Below are 19,718 nucleotides of genomic sequence, written 5' to 3' on the forward strand. Positions count from 1 at the left end.
CTGAATAAATAGTGTTGGTTTGCATGTCAGAAATCATCATGCAAAGGGTCACTTGTTTCACATTATTAAAAGAACATTCTGATTTTTCTTCAAAAAGAGATGCATGGTTTTAATTAAATGTTTTGTTCTTTGAATCATTCTGCCCCATAATTATTATTTTGCTTTAACATGCTGAATATTGTTGTACTTTTTATTTTACTTATGATAGAATTCTTCAGTAAGAAATGTTGCTTTGTGAACAATTTACTTGGGCGATGTTGATGATTTCATATTTTTAACTGCTATATGTATATATCCATAATAGATATTAGACCATACTGTACACAAATTACTTCTGCTCTTAATCTGGTTTGTCACTCTTAATATGTTGGTGCGAAGCAGTATTGTTGAAACATGACTTGAGTCTTTGAGTTGTCTTTACCTTTGGAAGTCTGTGCAGCGTACTCTTCCTCCTTGGGATATTGCAAAAATATATCAGGGTAGTGTTATGTGCTATCGCTAAATACAAAACTTTGATATTTTTGTGCCTAATATAGAAAATGCCAGTGGTTTGGTAGCAAACCTATAACTGCGCTATTTCCTGATTTTGTGAAACCAGCAGCTGTGTTCAGTGAGGTTTAATCCTGATGACAAGCAAGTTAAGTGTGAGACTGTCCTACTTGGCAAGCTTTTAGATTTATCCACTGTGGCGGTTTTTAACTCATTGTATATTTTAAGTGTTTTACATATGTTTTGTACTTGTTTGTAAGCATTTGTCTTTGTAGCAAATTCAGAATAATGTGAGCTAAAAACGGTTTTGTGTAATCTTGCGCAGTAAATAACATAGATGTAATACATATGTGTGTGTGTGTGTGTGTCTCAGTGTGGAATTGTTTAATCAATCTTTCCCCCTTTAGCTGTGTGTTTGTGTTCACATACTGTCTTAATATTCTCATAACAGGAAGCAGGATTTTCTTTTTTACTGTGTCCTTGAGATCCAGTATGGAGGATCTAGCAGAACTGGGAAGTAATTGCAGCAGATATTTTACTTTCAACATTTTCTTCCAGCCCATTTGCTTACGTGGATCCCTTGCATTGTAACATGGCCTATTTGTACCTTGAGCTACTCAAAGACTCCCTCAACGAGTATGCATATGCAGCAGAGCTAGCTGGCTTGAACTATGATCTCCAAAATACCATCTATGGGATGTATGTAAGTACCAAATCAAGGAGAAACTTAAAAGCCTTAAATTTACTTCCACTAATCAGAAGGGAAAAAAATGATTTGCTGGAAGCAATTTTTCAATGGCTTTTCCAATTGAGAACCTGTTTTTTTCAGTTTCTTTTCAACCTTGATTTCTAGCTATACTTTCTCATAATTTGAAATTTCTGGAGTCTTCAACATTTCCATTCGCATTCAGCAATTTTTGCACTTCATTTTATGTTATTCACCAGAATATTTGCAAGATTATTTTTTTTTTACTTAAAACTCAAATTTACAGTCCGAATTGGAGTTGAGATACTGCTCCATTCCACTAGAGTTCCGGATGAGAAATCAAATTCCCAGTGTTTCATTCCCGAGAATATTAGTTATGAGGCTGCATATACATACTCTTCAGTCATGTTTCTTCATCCATTACCGTGTCACTCCTTGAAGTATCAAAGCATCCTTTTGTTTTGTTTTTCTTTTTTGTTAGTCGCTACCTTTATGCTGATCCTCTCCATTGCAACATGACATACCTGTTAATCAGGTTATTGAAGGATGATTTAAAAGAGTATACATATGCAGCACGCCTCTCAGGTTTGGTCTATGCCATTGCATCAGGAATGAATGCAATACTTGTAAGTAAGATTTGGGGGGGGGGGGTGAACAAGCAAAAATTAGATGGCGTGAGAGTTGAGTGCTGCTTGAAAAAATGGCTACTGGTTTTGTCCTCCTTTGCATCCCTATCATAAGGGCGTGAGACTTGTGCAGTTTTATAACCATTTATTGAATGGTTTGGCCATGATTGGAATGGTTTTTTTATGACTGAGAAGTGTGCTGATGCATTACTGATCTGCATTTCTTACTCATTTGTATAGTCTAGTAACCTTGAAAGAGTTGCTATGTTTTTAGTTAAACATGGAGTTCTGCTGGCTTTCAGTCATTTAGATCCTAATGTATACCGTACTTAAAAAATAAAAAACCCCAGCCACCACCAAAGTACTGCAGGGCATCTTGAAGACTAATACATTTATTGCAGCATGAGCTTTTGTGTGCCAGAACCACCTTCATCAGACATGCAATTTACTAAATATTACTAACTGCATTATTGGTATGAGAAGACTGCATTTCAGGATCAAGATGACTTGTGAAACAGGGTCCTTATATAACAAATGAGTACATTAAAAAGTGATCTCTAGTACATGACTATTTCTTCCCTAAACTTTCCCAAAACATTGCACTTACTTTTAAGACTCCAGTAATCTCTGCGTACGTCATACATTTTCTTTATCTGACGAAACATGGGGCTGCTAAAAAGCATGCTTTTTAATGTACTGGTTTCAGTGCTAAAATTGGCTGGGGGAAAACAGCACAGTTTTATAGTATTTTTGCTTATTTACATTTGTAGCTTGCCATTTTTTCCATCATGGAACTCGGTGTGGTGTACAAAGTGTTGTTCAGCAGCCTCTCATATGATCAGACCTATTTAGCACCAGCAAGGTTGCCAAGGTGTTATGTTTTCAGACTGCAACCTGGGATCTAGTCAATATGAGTCAATTCCATTCTAATTTCTTTCATCATGTAGCACAGGGGTTGGGGAGCCCTTTTGACTTCATAGGCCAGATCCTTAGCCTCAGAGGCTTAGTTTGCAAGGTTGGCAGAGTCTCCCACATACCAGACATCACAAATGACAGGTGAGTCGGTGCATCTTGCAGGCAGCAAGGTGTTGCTAAAACAAAGGTTTTATCCTTTATATGCGCAAGGAGCTTTGCAGATGCTGCTAGTCATCAGTACCTGCAAATCCTCTTTTTTCTTCTTCTCCTGTCCCCTCTAGCTCCCTATACACCTTCAGAGTAAGCTCCAGAAGGGTGGAGAAGCCTGTTTAGCATGTTGGGGGGGGGGCAGGAAAGGGAGAGGAAACTGAAGTCACATTGCACAAGCAGCACCCAGTTGGCACTGCGTTCAATATAGCCTTGTGTGTATGGTGGTCAACCGAGTTATGCAATGATTTTATGAACCTGTCATCTTGATGTCTTAAACATTTGTAAGTCCCTACTTCTTAAAAATCAGTATATAATGGACTCTTCTGCTTTATTAACTATGGAACAGAAGTTTTTCTTTCCTATATTCTTTTCTAGATTTGGGTTCCTAGGATACTTTTATTCTTCATTTGGAAAAGAATGATAAACTACTCTTTTCATCCCAATTAGCATATTGCTTTTCTGATTTTAATCCTGGGAAAGAGCAACAACATTTTATTCCGTTTTCTATTACCTGACGTTTGAAGCATTGCTTTGCAGCATGGAACAATATTTGTTTTCCACTATAATTTTGCTTTGTAATTGTAATAGAAGATGTTAAGCCCTGGGAAAAAGTAACGCAGTAATAATATCACACATAGACTTCCATGTAGTAAAGGGCAAACCTTAGTATTTCTGGTGAAATAAGGGAGAATGCTTCCCAGTATTAAGAAGTTGCTGTTTACTGCTTTGATGGACAATCTAGAATTATAGAAAACAGAATATTTCAAACACATAACAGCTTATATATCCTTTTCCTATAGCTTTCCGTAAAAGGTTACAATGACAAGCAGCATATCCTGCTCAAGAAGATTGTTGAGAAAATGGCTTCCTTTGAGATTGATGAAAAAAGATTTGAAATTATCAAGGAGGCGGTAAGCCATCTTGAACTTGACTTTGATCCTTATAAATCAGAATATCAAGCAGCCCATGCTATCAAGCAGGGGAAGACACCATACATGCAATATTTCATTCCTTGAAGGCAGGAGGGGGTGTACAGGAGCCTAAAAGTTCAAACAAGTTATGAACAATGTGTAGGGAATGTACATATGCCTGCAGAAAGGTATAAGACTGCAATGATTGGTGCCACACTTGGACTGTTGTCATTTGCACACTTGCCTGAGAGTAAGCTCCATTTGAAAATAATGTGACTTCAGAGTAGTCATCCATAAGATTTAAGTCAATTAAATTTAGTGAGGGCTTTTTCAGCTATGACTCTGTCTTTCTGTAGTTCTCTTCCTCTAGCCAGCACATATATACTGTTTCCCATCCCTTAGTGCTGGTTCAGAGATTAGGAACAGACCACAGGATCCCATGCTTCTTCTCCTCAACCTGCCAGCTGCTCATCAATTACAGGCAAATTCCTGATGTGTTTTATTGGCCCCAGTATTGGTTGATGAATGCTAGTCAGGGCAACCTTTTAATCATGGATGAATAATGATTTGCCATCCAGCTTCAAACTATGATATGAGATCTCAGTTAAGAGGGAGCCCTGGCCATCTTGAAGGGCATTTATTTCTTTTATCTGACCATATAATTTGAATATAGAACATCAAAAAATCAGGCAACATTCATCGCAAATCTTCATTTCTTAACCATTATTTTATTTTAACCTTGTTAGTACATGCGATCGCTTAATAACTTCCGAGCTGAACAACCACACCAGCATGCCATGTATTACCTCCGACTACTGATGACGGAAGTTGCCTGGACCAAAGATGAATTAAAAGAAGCTTTAGATGGTGAGCTGCTGCCAGTTTATATATTTTGCCCATTTTAATTACATCTTTTCTATCTAATGTGTATTTTTACTTGTTTTGATTTTTAAATTGTTGTTTCTTAGTCAAGCATTTTTTATCTCAACTGAACTTTGAGCAAAGTATTTTAATTTCATCTCAGTCTTAAATAGTATATGCATTCATAAAACTGTTCTATGGAGGGTATGGAGATTTTTAGTAATTTAGATTGACTTAGTGGTGGTGAGAAAACCTTTTAAAACCTTATTGTCATGTTCTAGGTTTTTAAGATCTAAATTTAGAATTTAAATAATCCTTAATGATAACCAAAACCACATTTGTTACAGAGGGAATATTAAAATAACAAAGCTTTAAGCATTTAAAATAAGTCCATTGTGAAGAAGCTTAACATAATCATCAAAATATCTTTCTCTAAAATATATCTAGTTTAAAATTATCCACCAGCAATAACTAGTCAATCCAAGAAGATCGTAAGCTTCCAAAAGTATGCTCAGATGTGAAGTTTGAAGTCCCTCACAGAAAAGTCCCACAGTTTTGGTGCAGACAGATTTCAAGAGCTTAATCCCCCTAACTGGGGCTTCATTTAGTTCCAACAATCTGCCATTAAAGGGTGCCTTTTAAATTCTGGGATCTGGACAGCATAAAAACACTTTAAGAAATTAATTCCATATTCCTGTGGAAGAAGTGGTTATGCAGTATGACCCATGGATATATAATTTGCCTCTTATTTTTTACAGTTGCAGTTGTGCAGTTCTAAAATTCTGTTTGATAGTCTTAGGAGAGGGGTTGCCAATATTGTGCCCCCCCCCCCCTGTGTTTGACTTTTAACTCCCATTCGCCCCAGCCAATATAGTCAGTGTTCAGGAATGATGTGAATTGTAGTGCAAAACACCTAGAGGTCAGTACATTGAATATTCCTGTTTTCAGATGAGATTTCCAAATACTTTTCAGAACCCCAGCATGCTGAATGCCATTCCTTTCTTCCACTCTCAAGTCCTGTTTCCCTGTTACCTTTTAAAAGTCCAGAGATGCAGCTGTTCTAGCTCATCAATTTTCTTTGAGTCTAGGGAAAATCAGAACATTGGAGAAAGGTACAGGCACTGCCACTCATCTGATCACTAAGCATAGTTGGTGCTTTTCCAGGTTGGCAAGCTCAACCTCCGTCATTTTAAGTCTGTGAACTGTGTAAACACTCAGTCTCTTTCAAGACAAAGGGAAGCACAGTAATATTTGTTTTATACTCTCAGCCAAACTCGTACAATTTGCTCCACTTTGTTCAGGAACATTGCATGGGGCAGGGCAGGATATAGGTCTTGGGAAGAAAGCAGCAGATATTTAATTCACTCACTCCAGTTTGCAGCCACATAGCTCACTCAGGGCTCACGCTGCTCCACTTAGAAGCCCATGTCTGTTATCAGACAAATGAACTGGGCCAACACAAACTCATGAGTGATTCTAATGACAGCAGCAGAGAATGAAGCAAAGGGGAAATCACTATCCAATCCAACCTAGTCCCCATTCCCATCTTCAGGGCCAGATGTAGACTAAATGGATTAAATCAAACATCCTTCTAGTTTAGCATTCTGTTTGCAGCAGTGGCCATCTATATGCCATTGGAGATGCTCCCAAGCAGGACATGAAGACAAGAGCCCTCCTCTGCTGTCCCCCTCTGTTGTCCTTGCAGTAATGGGACAACTTCATTGGATGCAGCACTGTCTTTAAGTGACACTGAAACATCAGCACCATCCGGACAATATAATCTCAGTCTTCTTAATCTCATTAAGAAGACCTTGCTCCACTTCACCACCCCACGGGCCTCGCCCTCCAGCAGCATCCAAGCAGGACTTCCTCCACATAGACTGGGCTGGGAGTTATCAGGGGAGGTGCTCCTTTAAATACTTGGATCCCATAACCATCAGTCAGTGCAGAATTTGTTGCAATATGATCGCTTCTTGCCTGCCTGAGTAACAGTCAGCATAATCATTCTGCGGTAGCTGCAGCCTCAAGAACAACCCCAAATACAGCATTCCTATGTTCTCTACCTTACCATCAGTGATATCAGAGATCTTATTTACACAGCATCTATTTACTAGTGATCCGTATGCCTGGCTGTAGACAGGCAGGAGGAAGAAATTTCTTTCCAATATTCCCTCCTCACCCCCTGACCCCTATGTAAGTTTCCCATCTTTCCCTTTGTACACTTCTACAAGGGAGTGGAGGTGTGAAATCTAGGTTATGCTGATTGTTTAGTTTCTAAGGTTGATTGCCACAATCCACTCTGGTGGCACTTAAACTTGTATTCACCATTTATATTCATCTACACTCACGTGTGTTTCAGCGGGTGTTTAGATGTGCCGGTAGCTAAAGGCATTAATCCTACCATACATATCTATGAAAAGTTTAATTAATTTCAGAATAACCACCAATCTCTGAAACTGCCATTCAGAAATAATTGCTGTCAAGATGATGGGGAATGATAAACTACATGTTCTTTTATGTACTTAACAGCTTAAGCTTTATCTTCAGCCACCACCTGAATGACTGTTACTATTTTTGAGGCTGGATGTCTGTTTAGCCTAACTGCAGTGCAGCATAGTCTGTCTGTCTGCCTTTCTCTTTTCTTTTCTGTGTTGGAATCTGGGTCAAATAACATGTGAATTCTAAGCAAGGCAAACTACGCAGTGAGCACTGCAATTTTGTCCTGGAAACTTTCCCAAACCTGAATATTTGTGAAGAAAACTCCCACTGACTTTTGTTGATTATTATAATTTTCTTTGTCATCTTCTAAGACATGTATTGGATTTTAGGATGATATAGGCCTTGTTTTTCAAAATGGAAAATGTGATTGATTTTAAACGTCTAAATATCTATTGTAGATGTCACCCTTCCCCGTCTCAAGGCCTTTATTTCTCAGCTGTTGTCACGGTTACACATTGAAGCACTTCTCCATGGCAATATAACAAAACAGGTTGGTTTGATACGTTTTTCACCAGAAGCAGATTTATACTGATAATTGTACGTAAAATCAAGGGTTTACTTAAGTTTCTCTATCTTTTGATCCATGCTTGCTTTTTAAATCTTCATAAGCTTTTCTGTCAGTGAGTCTATCTTACAGCTTTGCTTGTCCAATATTGTTCTGTGGGTGTCTTTAACTAGAGAAAAGAGTATAAAATAACACAGAATGGCTATGACATCTATTTGAAATGAAATCTTCACAATGCTGTATCCCAGACTTAGGTTTCTGTTTCTTATTACATATCTTGGGGACAGTACAGGTGCACAATCATATCTGTGATGTCTCTTTAAGCTTACTTTTCACATTCAAGATTGAACTGTTTGGCTGTGTGATGCTTCCTTTTTGTCCCAGATAAGTAACTGACCCTGTTAAGTGATTTCTTAAAATCAAGCAAAACTACTTGAATGTTCAAGGGACTTGCATTCCAACATGTATTGGAATGAGCTTTCAGGCAGTTTATACTTCATGGTATCTGCGCAGTCTGCTTCAGTGATGAAATAAGGCTGTAAAATTGAATGCTAGATCCACACACTTAAGTTCTCAAACAGGCATATAATTTGAACCAAGAGCATGTATTTAAAATAGCTGAGAATGAAGTCAGTGGCTAATGTTAAATGGCAGTCTGTGAGCTGGAAATAATAGACATTGTGACTTTAATGTTATAGTATAAGATTGCCTGGTACAGCTTTGTGAGATGTTTTAATATTATCCTAGCAAAGGAATTTAATGCAGCGATGTTAATGGTACTTTTTATGAAATTATAGAGCTAGTTTGCTTCCATACCTACCTGTAAAATGAGACTAGGGTCTTACATATTTGCGCTAAGTGTGACAGCTCTGTATTGCGTATATTGGTTGGATATAATAAGTACGAGGAAGGTACCAACAGCCATGTTTGTAGAAAAAACTTTAAGGTTCTCTATCTGTAGAAACTGTATATATTTTATGTTAAAAGGCAACAGTGAATGAGCACGTCCAGCTCACTTATTTCTGAGCATCTTAAAATAACCCTTAATGCCATAGTAATGGTAAAATAATTTGACTTAAGGCAAACCAAAAGGGCAAGGTCTCAAAGTCCTCCCGCATGAGCCATTAAGGACTAGTAAAAACTATTTGAGTCTCCCCAGATAGTGAACTGCGCAGTGAACAATGACATCTACCATACCTGGATATTTGGTTTCATGGAAGAGGAAGTGGCTTTCCTTGACATTATTTATTTAATCAAACCACACCCTGGTTTAGCATTTTTAAATGTTGTCTTTTCTATGCAAGGTTACTTTCTGTGATGTTAGAATCCAAAAGGTTTTGGCTTACTGAATTTGAATTTTAAAGCACATTTTACAGTGGTGCCTCGCAAGACGAAATTAATCCGTTCCGCAATTCTCTTCGTCTTGCGGTTTTTTCGTCTTGCGATGCACGGTTTCCCATAGGAATGCATTGAAAATCAATTAATGCGTTCCTAGGGAAACCACCTTCAGGCCAGGTCCGGGGACAGTCTGTCCCCGGACCTCTTCTGAAGGCTGGGGGGGAACAAGGGCTTTTCTTCCCACCCCCAGCATTTTAAAAAACCCTGGGACAGCGGAGGACTTCTCCGCTGTGCGGGGCTATCTTAAAATGCTGGCGGGCGGCATTTTAAAATCGCCCCGGACAGCGGAGGACTTCTCCGCTGTCCGGGGCAATTTAAAAGCCCCTGGGAAGGCAGGCAGGGGGGACAAAGACTTTCGCCCCCTGCCCGCCTTCAGAAGGTGTTCCCGCCCCCCCCGCCCCGCTTCGGAACATCGTTCCGAAGTGGGGCGGCTGGGGCAGCTGTTCCCGCCCCACCTCCCCCCTTCGGAACATCGTTCCGAAGTGGGGCGGCTGGGGCAGCTGTTCCCGCCCCACCTCCCCCCTTCGGAACATCGTTCCGAAGTGGGGCGGATGGGGCAGATGTTCCCGCCCCCCTCCCCCCTTCGGAACATCGTTCCCAAGGGGGGCGGATGGGGCAGATGTTCCCGCCCCCCTCCCCCCTTCGGAACATCGTTCCGAAGTGGGGCGGATCTGGCAGCTGTTCCCGCCCCACCTCCCCCCTTCGGAACATCGTTCCGAAGTGGGGCGGATGGGGCAGCTCTTCCCGCCCCCCTCCCCCCTTCGGAACATCGTTCCGAAGTGGGGCGGATGGGGCAGCTGTTCCCGCCCCCCTCCCCCCCTTCGGAACATCGTTCCGAAGTGGGGCGGATGGGGCAGCTGTTCCCGCCCGCCCTCCCCCCTTCGGAACATCGTTCCGAAGGGGGGCGGATGGGGCAGATGTTCCCGCCCGCCCTCCCCCCTTCGGAACATCGTTCCGAAGTGGGGCGGATGGGGCAGCTCTTCCCGCCCCCCCGCCCCCCTTCGGAACATCGTTCCGAAGTGGGGCGGATGGGGCAGATGTTCCCGCCCCCCTCCCCCCTTCGGAACATCGTTCCGAAGTGGGGCGGCTGGGGCAGCTGTTCCCGCCCCCCTCCCCCCTTCGGAACATCGTTCCGAAGTGGGGCGGATGGGGCAGCTGTTCCCGCCCCCCCTCCCCCCTTCGGAACATCGTTCCGAAGTGGGGCGGATGGGGCAGCTGTTCCCGCCCCCCTCCCCCCTTCGGAACATCGTTCCGAAGTGGGGCGGCTGGGGCAGCTGTTCCCGCCCCCCTCCCCCCTTCGGAACATCGTTCCGAAGTGGGGCGGATGGGGCAGCTGTTCCCGCCCCACCTCCCCCCTTCGGAACATCGGTCCGAAGTGGGGCGGATGGGGCAGCTGTTCCCGCCCGCCCTCCCCCCTTCGGAACATCGTTCCGAAGTGGGGCGGATGGGGCAGCTGTTCCCGCCCGCCCTCCCCCCTTCGGAACATCGTTCCGAAGTGGGGCGGATGGGGCAGATGTTCCCGCCCCACCTCCCCACTTCGGAACATCGTTCCGAAGTGGGGCGGATGGGGCAGATGTTCCCGCCCCACCTCCCCACTTCGGAACATCGTTCCGAAGTGGGGCGGCTGGGGCAGCTGTTCCCGCCCCCCTCCCCCCTTCGGAACATCGTTCCGAAGTGGGGCGGATGGGGCAGATGTTCCCGCCCCCCGCCCCCCTTCGGAACATCGTTCCGAAGTGGGGCGGATGGGGCAGATGTTCCCGCCCCCCGCTTCGAACAGCGTTTTAAAATGCTGGGGGTCGGCAGCGAAGCGCTGCCGACCCCCAGCATTTTTAAATCTCCCCGGGACAGAGACTTCTCTGCTGTCCCTTGGAGATTTTAAAATGCTGGGGGTCGGCAGCGAACGCTTCGCTCCCGCCTGCCAGCATTTTAAGATCGCCCGGGGCAGGCGGGGGGAAGGCAGGCGGGGGGAGCAAAGACTTTTGCCCCCCGCCGGCCTTCAGAAGAGGTCCTCTTCTGAAGGCCGGCTGTGGGCAAAAGTCTTTGCTCCCGACCGCCAGCATTTCCCTATGGGCTTTCGTCTTGCGATGCAAGCCCATAGGGAAATTCGTCTTGCGAAGCGCCTCCAAAACAGAAAACCCTTTCGTCTTGCGGGTTTTCCGTCTTGCGAGGCATTCGTCTTGCGGGGTACCACTGTAAATGAGATTTTCTTGAGTTCAGATCAGTTGACCCAGCCTTGTAGTTTTCATTTTGAAGTTGCATATCTGAATATGACTGTATCTTTCAAAAAGGCTTTGGAGTTTTGCATCTCTATAAGCACAGTTAGCTTTTAACAGCCTTTATTATTTTGGATTTAATTTCAATACATCTTGATGAGTTTGTTTCCTCTATAAAGGCTTTCCCTAGAGTGACTTGGGGCTTTTTTGTAGATTTGTTACTCATTATCGTAAGGTTTTATTTGGTACTTTAATGCATAGTGATTTTGATATCAACTCCAGAAAGTAAGACTCCTCTCTGGAGATGGTCAAAGGGTTTTATAACATTGGCTTGTCAAAGACATTTTTGCTGTTTGTGCAGCTGTATTGTTTTAGCCCCATGATGCATACACGTCTCTCATAGTTACAGGCTTAAGAGGACCATGGACTTGGACCTTAATCAATGCATAAAGTAGGAAATGAAGGGGGAACTAAGGACTTGTGTGGTTTCACTAAACTTTCAGAAACTAAATGCAGAAGAGTAGGAGACAAAAGTAATATGGGGATGATACAGCAGATGCTGGCTGTGGACATCAAAGTAGCAATGAGTTGACATATTTTCTGTAAATGAAGAGGGGGGGCAGGGAGGAAAAAACAATTCAGCCTTGTGTGCTAAGATGTAGGGCACAGCCATTGCATATAAAATGTGTATTTATTTTTTAAAAAAGTTGATCTTGTTTTCTAAAAGTATTTAAAACATAATGTAGAAGCAAAGATTCAGCCTTTCAGTTTTGTGTGCTTCATAGCTGTCACACGTACCAACTTGGCTTTGCATTCCTAATGCTTGCATCTGCTGCAATTAGTCATCTCCTTTTCCTTTCTAATTTTGCCATTTTCCGTAATACCTGTTATCCTTCTGTGTGCTACCACATGGACAATTGCCAGGAGATGAATAAAATCTCCAATGAATTTCTTCTCTTCCAGGCTGCATTAGGAATTATGCAAATGATTGAAGACACTCTCATTGAGCATGCTCATACAAAACCTCTGCTTCCAAGCCAGCTTGTAAGGTATAGAGAAGTACAGCTGCCTGACAGTAAGTTGTCCATTGGGACATAAGCTATAAAACATATAAAGCTGAGGTTCATGGTGCTTGCATTTGCAGTAAGTCAGGATGAAATTTCTTGATTTGTTTTTAGAAAGTGACTTGCTTTCTGTACTGCGTGGCAAATATTTCAAAATCAACGCCAAAATGATATATTATTTTGGCAACAATAATCTAGGTCTGTGTTAATCTCTGTGTTAGTTTTGGAGGAAAAGGTCTTCCTCACTGAATAGAGTGCAGAATTACTATACAAATGAAATCACTCAAGCATCAGTATTTGACTTTCAAATATATATCCTGAATTTATTCACAGCGTACAAAGAGTTAAGCACTGCAGAGTAGAAAAATGGATAGCAATGTGTAGAGGTGCATCATGGGCAGATCATGCATCATTTTGGGGCTAGTTGCTAACATGGAAACGAGAACTACTGTTTACCAAACCACTCACTGGCATTGTTTGGGGTAATTATGCACCTGATTATAATATAAGCTGAAGTTCTTTGCTCATGGAACAAAGAAACCATGACTAGAAAAAGTACCGTATTTTTTGTTCTATAAGATGCACCAGACGACAAGACGCACCTAGTTTTTGGAGGAGGAAAACAAGAAAAAAAATATTCTGAATCTCAGAAGCCAGAACAGCAAGAGGGATTGCTGCGCAGTGAAAGCAGCAATCCCTCTTGCTGTTCTGGCTTCTGGGATAGCTGCGCAGCCTGCATTTGCTCCATAAGACGCACATACATTTCCCCTTACTTTTAGGAGGGAAAAAGTGAGTCTTATAGAGCAAAAAATACGGTAATTCATTTCAGTCCTAGGCTTCCAGATTGTGTTTATATAGAGTACTTACCGTATTTTTTGCACCATAACACTCACTTTTTTCCTCCTAAAAAGTAAGGGGAAATGTCTGTGCGTGTTATGGAGGGAATGCCTACGGATGGCATGCCTACGGATTTTCCTCCTCTAAAAACTACATCCGTGTTATAGTTGGGTGCGTGTTATAGAGCGAAAAATACGGTATATTTTCTTCTCTAAACTAGTGTACATCGCATAGAGAGTATGGATGGTTCCCTGCTTGACCATCTTTCAAAATGACCCTTTGCATCATTTTCATGTTTTTTTAGGAGGTTGGTTCGTCTATCAACAGAGGAATGAGGTTCATAACAATTGTGGCATTGAAATATATTATCAAACAGATATGCAAAGCACCTCAGAGAATATGTTTTTGGAGCTCTTCTGTCAAATCATCTCAGAGCCTTGCTTCAATACCCTGCGCACTAAAGAACAGTTAGGTAAATAATAGCTTGCCTGTTGTAATGTGTATGGGTTGCTCGTGCGTAAGTTGCCGCCTCTCCAGGCTTTGTTGCCTTGCTAAACCTTTCAGTCTGGGCAGCCCTTCACTTCGTGGCTGCCTCAGTCGCTAGCAGAATCCGTCAGTGGGCGTTTCTTAAATCTTTTCCAACATAAAAGTTGTTTGACACCCAGTCTCCTCCTACTCTCTCTGCGCGGAAGTCTTCTGCGTAGGGTGGGCGTGGGTAACGGAGGACCCGTGCTCTCCCCGCTGGTGTCCGGTGAAGAGTCCTGGAGCCCTCTCGCCGATTCCCCCATCAGCCCCTCTATATCCCTGGTGTTGCGCTGATTTGCTTCCCCATCTGCGGAGCTGCCTCTCTCCCTGCTGGGCCCTTCTCCAGCATCATTTGAGAGCCTTCCCTCCGCCTCTAGTTCCGATGTCAGTTCCCTGACACCTGTCTTCATAGATCACCTAAATATTGTTATAGTGAGCAGAATTTGGATTGTATACTTCAGCCACTATAGTTCAATGTAATGTGCTGTCCATGTGATGGCTGTGGAATCTTATTGCTGGTTTGGGGCCCTTTGTGCTCAGTGACAAATCAATGAAATCACTGTTTCAAAGAGATACAGGAGAATCATGGAAGTGATTTATACAATTTTAATATATATGCTGTTTTCTTCATGGTCAAAATGCATAATGTGAGATCCCTCCATTAGCTTGCACGAAAGCTAAAACCTGAGATTAGTTACGATAGTTATATCATCTATTCACTTGATGTAAGGCCATTTAAGGCACTAATGGTCATGTTAGAATTTGGCCAGAATTCAAGGGCAGAAATACAAACCCCTTCTGTCTTTTTTAATTATTTATTTAGTGAGTCTAATAGAATGAATTATTTGGTTTTTTTCAAGGTTACATTGTGTTCAGTGGTCCACGGCGGGCAAATGGTATCCAAGGACTACGATTTATCATCCAGTCAGAAAAACCTCCACACTACTTGGAGAGCAGGGTTGAAGCTTTTTTAAAAACCATGGAGAAGAGTATAGAGGACATGTCTGATGAAGCCTTCCAGAAGCACATCCAGGCTTTAGCAATTCGTCGCCTTGACAAACCAAAGAAACTGTCTGCTGAGTGTGCAAAATACTGGGGCGAAATTATTTCCCAGCAATATAACTTTGACAGAGGTAAGAAGCACTCCCAAGCTGGAAATGTAAATTTTTTTGGATGAAAGCTTAACAAAAGTAACAATTCAGACCATGCATGATAAAATAATAATATTTAGTTCTGGAATACACTTAGAAGATTAATTAGTATCAAAGTCACAATGCTGGGATACTGCACATAGCCGGGGTGACCTGGTCAGATGGGTAGGGTACAAATAATAATTTTTTAAAATTAAATTATTATTAGCTATTTCTGTGGTATTATCTATTTTTTGCCCTATCTAGACCACATTCCATTTTTGAAAGCTGCCTGGCATGTATTCTTATAACCGATTATGTGATGAGGGATTTGCATTCTAGAAATTCCAGTGCTGCCTTATCCCTTCCTTTGCATCAGTCTAAGAACATATGATGCTTGATGCAGATACTCCTGATCCATTAATCATAGCTAAGGACATGGAATGTCACATGTGCACAGGCTTCAGAAAATGTCCTGATCCTTCAGGGTAGCAATATTTTCAGTGACAGGCATATTTCGGGTATAGGGCGGTACATAAATTCAATAAATAATAATAATAATTACAATATGCTGAGGTGTTGTGGTTTGAAGGAAGTGTAAATTTCATAATTGTATTAATTATAATCCTTGTCGTCCAGATAACATTGAAGTGGCATATCTCAAAACTCTTACTAAGGATGATATTATGCACTTTTATAAGGTAAGCTGATCATAATATTTCTGATTAGTTTAGCTTCTGATTGTAAAATTGTGTAAAATTTAAGGGAATATATTAATAACAGTTTGAGAACTTGATAAACATCACAACATTTATCTAAATGGAGTACATACATATACCAGATGTTAAAATGTTGCTGTGTGCTATGAACATGACAATAGAGCCTGTGAGTATTCTTCTGTTTTTTTTATTTTATTCCACATTCTTTTTACCAGGGTAAAAATGTTGTTCCCCAATTATTCCCTAGTCACTCATCAGAATGCTTGCTAACTTAATTCTGTGCATACTGTCAGCATAATTCAAACATGTAAATGATAGTTTTTCTCTTCTTTTTTGCCTGGACAAGCCAAAGCTCTTTACAGGAACAATTATATATATCTGGTTGGGTTAAAATTGTGACACTATATTCTAAAAGCTTTTTAAAGCAGATGGGGGTGGGGAAGAACAACTATTTTTGTTGTTGTTCTTTAGCCAGATTCTACAAAGCACACGTTGTCCTTGGGGACATCTCTGCAGCTACTATTGTCATTGTTACGTATAGCACCTGAACTGTTTGTATACTGTATTTAAGGAGTTACAGGGTTGTTTGAACCTTGCAATCAGCTCTGTATGTATAACAGTAATTGGTGATTTTGCAAAATTAATAATATTGCCTTATTGAGCAGCTGCTTATTGCAATACAAGTACATAGCAGAGGAGTCCTATAGTCCAACTTGGTGGTTCTCAACCAGTGGGCCGTGGCACCCTGGAGTGGCTTGAATGATGGTCACGGTTGCCATGGACAACACTGGCCTCTGTCTCTCCTTCTTCCCTTCCCTTCCTCCTCTGATACCCTCTTGCATCTCTGCCTCCCAAAGGCTTGCACAACTGTTTGTTGCAGCAGCCCTGGCTACGAGCTCCCCAGGTGAATGGTGTCTCTGGGGCTGGCCAGGGGGTGCTTCCCAGGCCCCTGTGGGGCAGTGGAAGGAGGCAACTCTTTTTGAGGGGGGGCAGCTCAGAGACCAGGGGCAGCAGCTACCCAGCGGATTCCCAAGGAGCGAGGAAAAGAGAGGAGGCTGAGGAAACACTCCACAATGGAGCGTGTTTGAAAAGGGGTGAGGGGCTGCTAGCTCTGCAGGCAGGGGATGACATAGCTGAGCTCAAGAGGCCCACGGGGTACCACAGAAAAAATATTGTTGGTCAAGGGAGCCATGGACCCAAAAAGGTTGAAAACCTCTGGTCTAACTCAAGCCCAGCTTGGAAGAGACGAGGAGAAAATACAACAGGAACACTACAAAAGATAATAGTGTTATTGTTTTCCTGTCCTCCTTGTGGGGTTACCATATACATTGGCTTGGCCATTGTGAGAGCAGAATGCTGCACAAGCTAGGCCTTTGGTCTGATCCAATAGGGCCGCTCTTACAATATTAACAGCAGTCAAGCTCCCAATGTCCCTGGAATAACCTCCCCAAATCAGGGGCAAGACTGCAACAACACTCACATGCCACATGGACACAGAGAGAGGCAATCTGTGCATGCTAAGAGAGGTGTGTAACCATCAAGTCACAATGCCCACAACTTGCAAGAAACACTGAAAGCTAAACAATGCCAAAAGGCACAGCGCTAAAGCAGTAGCGCACTTGCAAAACATTTTGCTTATCCCCTCCAAACTGCCAGTGGAAGAAAGCAGTACGACCAGGTGGCAGTAACAAGTAAGGGTGCAATGTGTGCAGCTTGCAAGGCAGGTAAAAATGAATACGTTAAACATATTCCAGGGCTGTTGGTTCAAGTTCAGACGAACTAATTTTCCCCCTTTAATAGCTGATGCTTATTTAAAAAGGCGTGGTCATTACAGTTTTGAAGTGACTCAGACAAATTCATGCATGCTTTTTGGATCTTTGGTTTGAATATCCTAAGCAGAATACATGTTACATATATGCTAGTATTGGTTTTGGGAGTAGTACAACAGAACAAGGTGGAGGTGGACAAGGAAGCACATGACTCTTCAGCAGTAGAAGCCCCACTAATGAACCCTCCCCCAGGCTAGAAACCATACAAAAGAGTATTTCCTTCCATGCCCCAATGGTTGCAGAGCATGAAGTACCGGGGGAAGCCAAATGCACACACAGCTGAAAGAGGCAGCATATAAGGGCAGTGCACATCCCTTTGGGTCCCTGTTTTCAAACAGCAGAGTGGATTAGGAGAGAGCTCTGAATCCTTATCCTGTCTGTCAAACACAGCTGCTTGGTGTGCAGTTAAAATGCATGGTTGCAGACTGTAATCAAGAGGTAGAAGATGTGCTTTCAGTGTCTCCACACCAGGAGCAGTCATGAGGATATCCAAGATGATAGCCATGCTCCCTCCTATCAATCCACCCCTTATGCACACACCCCCACACCATATTCCTCCATCCATACCCCCAGTCCATTCATTCCCCCAGCTTTTGCATGTGTACATACACACTGCAAGAAGGGATGCAAGAAAGGGAAAGAAACACTGTGCAGCATTTCTGTTGAACAGATTATAAGGCAGCTTCTTTGAAGTGAGGCAAATTTCTTCCTGCCATCTAAAAAAGTAAATTAAAAAATATTTTGGAATTGAAGCCTCTCTTAAAAAAATATTTGTGTAAGGAGCTTGCCATTAACTGCCCCCCCCCCCGCAACTTTGGAATGGAGATGCTTTTTCTAGAACCACTTTAGTTACTTTTAATTATGAATGCTCATTGTGTTCAAGTCAGTGCTAATAGAACTTGACTGTGCATTGCATCATGGTTTTCAGTAGACTTGTCATTACAGCCGATTAAGAAAATGTTAATTATTGATATAAGTGCATTGTAGTTAAATTATTTGATTACAGTTGCGGAAGGCAATTGATTTACTCCCCAGCTAATTCTGTTAATGAAGCTTTTAAAAGATTTGAGCAACTGACAGCTAGATTGACTTTGAATTGCTTACTCTTGCCATATATTTTAATATTGCTCTTAAGTATTGCTGGTGTTTCTAGATTATTCAAAAATGGCTCTCATCTCTAGTAAGTGCACCTATTTTATCATTAATTTTATTTACCTTCCACAGTATGTGGAAGAGATTTTGGCAGAATTTGAGGTTTTCTTGGGCAGGCCACAAGCACTATGTAACAGCCAGGGTGAGTTAATGGGGTGGACTCACAGGCATAACTGAAATATTGACAAGCCAGCCCTGCTCAGGATCAGGGAGGGGCCCAGTAGGTCAGTTCTGTTTAACACTGAACAGGTGTTTTCATGTTTGCAAAAGAGTGACTTGAGATTGTATATGACAGCATAAGAAGCAGCAGTTGGCTGCATATCACAGTGTGCATAGGCTACATATTTCTCTTCCTTTTTGGACATTCCACCCTACTTGGATAAAGTGTCCTGCTTGGGTCAGGCATATCTGCTCCGGGCTAGCAGACTTTCTTGCACACTTTGGTCTGCAGTGCAGATGTTCCTGTGCTTTTGTTGGAATAACCGATTCTCATCTTTCTTTCCTCTGTCTTTCTGTAGGAGATGTTGTCAGTTGATGCTCAAAGAAGGCACAAAGTATCCGTGCATGTACTAGCACGGGAAATGGATTCCTGTAAGTACTGAGTGCCTTTCTTTGTTTCCAAATTATCTTCACTCAAGTTTGCACAGAAAAACACTTGGTAGAACAAACAGAATCTTTTGCAAAGGATGGTTATGACCTCTAGTGGATCAGTGGGAGTATATTCACTCTCAGGAGTCCTGGAGAATAACAAATGTGAGAAAAGTTTGCAAGTGTGCAGGTTTTCAAGCAGTACGAAAAGCAGTTCAACCCTTTGCTTTTAATGGTCTGTTTAATATCTGTGTATAAAAGTAGATGTTTTCCTAGAGGTTTATGAACTGTTGTTGTTGTTGCTTTAAACAGGCCCTGTTGTGGGAGAATTTCCATCTCAGAATGATGTAAACCTGGCACCAGCTCCACCACTGCCACAGGTAAGATGTTTTTTAATCATTTATGAAAAAAGTGAGAGTGCCCAATATACGCTCCAACACTGTTATTACTCACTCAGCCTTATCATGTTTAGAAGTAACTATCCCTGTGTTCAAATGAGACTGGTGGTGCATATCACCACCAGGAAATGCATTACTCATGG

At 42.2% G+C, this 19,718-nt stretch overlaps 1 protein-coding gene across 14 annotated transcripts in view; it reads left to right on the forward strand.

Annotated features, from left to right (window-relative positions):
* IDE (insulin degrading enzyme) overlaps window positions 1-19,718 on the forward strand; it is a 58,122-nt gene that overhangs the window by 33,599 nt on the left and 4,805 nt on the right. For 8 of the 14 annotated variants that reach the window (XM_083505830.1, XM_083505832.1, XM_083505831.1 and 5 more), the window contains exons 15-24: window positions 1,048-1,192; window positions 3,747-3,857; window positions 4,604-4,724; window positions 7,616-7,707; window positions 12,297-12,408; window positions 13,539-13,706; window positions 14,620-14,892; window positions 15,529-15,590; window positions 19,108-19,180; window positions 19,490-19,557. In XM_083505830.1, coding sequence (XP_083361956.1) covers window positions 1,048-1,192; window positions 3,747-3,857; window positions 4,604-4,724; window positions 7,616-7,707; window positions 12,297-12,408; window positions 13,539-13,706; window positions 14,620-14,892; window positions 15,529-15,590; window positions 19,108-19,180; window positions 19,490-19,557 — 1,225 coding nt within the window. Of the gene's footprint in view, window positions 1-1,047; window positions 1,193-1,676; window positions 1,822-3,746; window positions 3,858-4,603; window positions 4,725-7,615; window positions 7,708-12,296; window positions 12,409-13,538; window positions 13,707-14,619; window positions 14,893-15,528; window positions 15,591-19,107; window positions 19,181-19,489; window positions 19,558-19,718 lie in introns of all 14 variants that reach the window. The other 6 variants (XM_083505825.1, XM_083505826.1, XM_083505829.1 and 3 more) reach the window with 1 other exon arrangement.

The sequence above is a fragment of the Podarcis liolepis genome (genome assembly GCF_965112155.1).
Source record: "Podarcis liolepis genome assembly, chromosome: 5".
NCBI classification, from domain to species: Eukaryota; Metazoa; Chordata; class Lepidosauria; order Squamata; family Lacertidae; genus Podarcis; species Podarcis liolepis.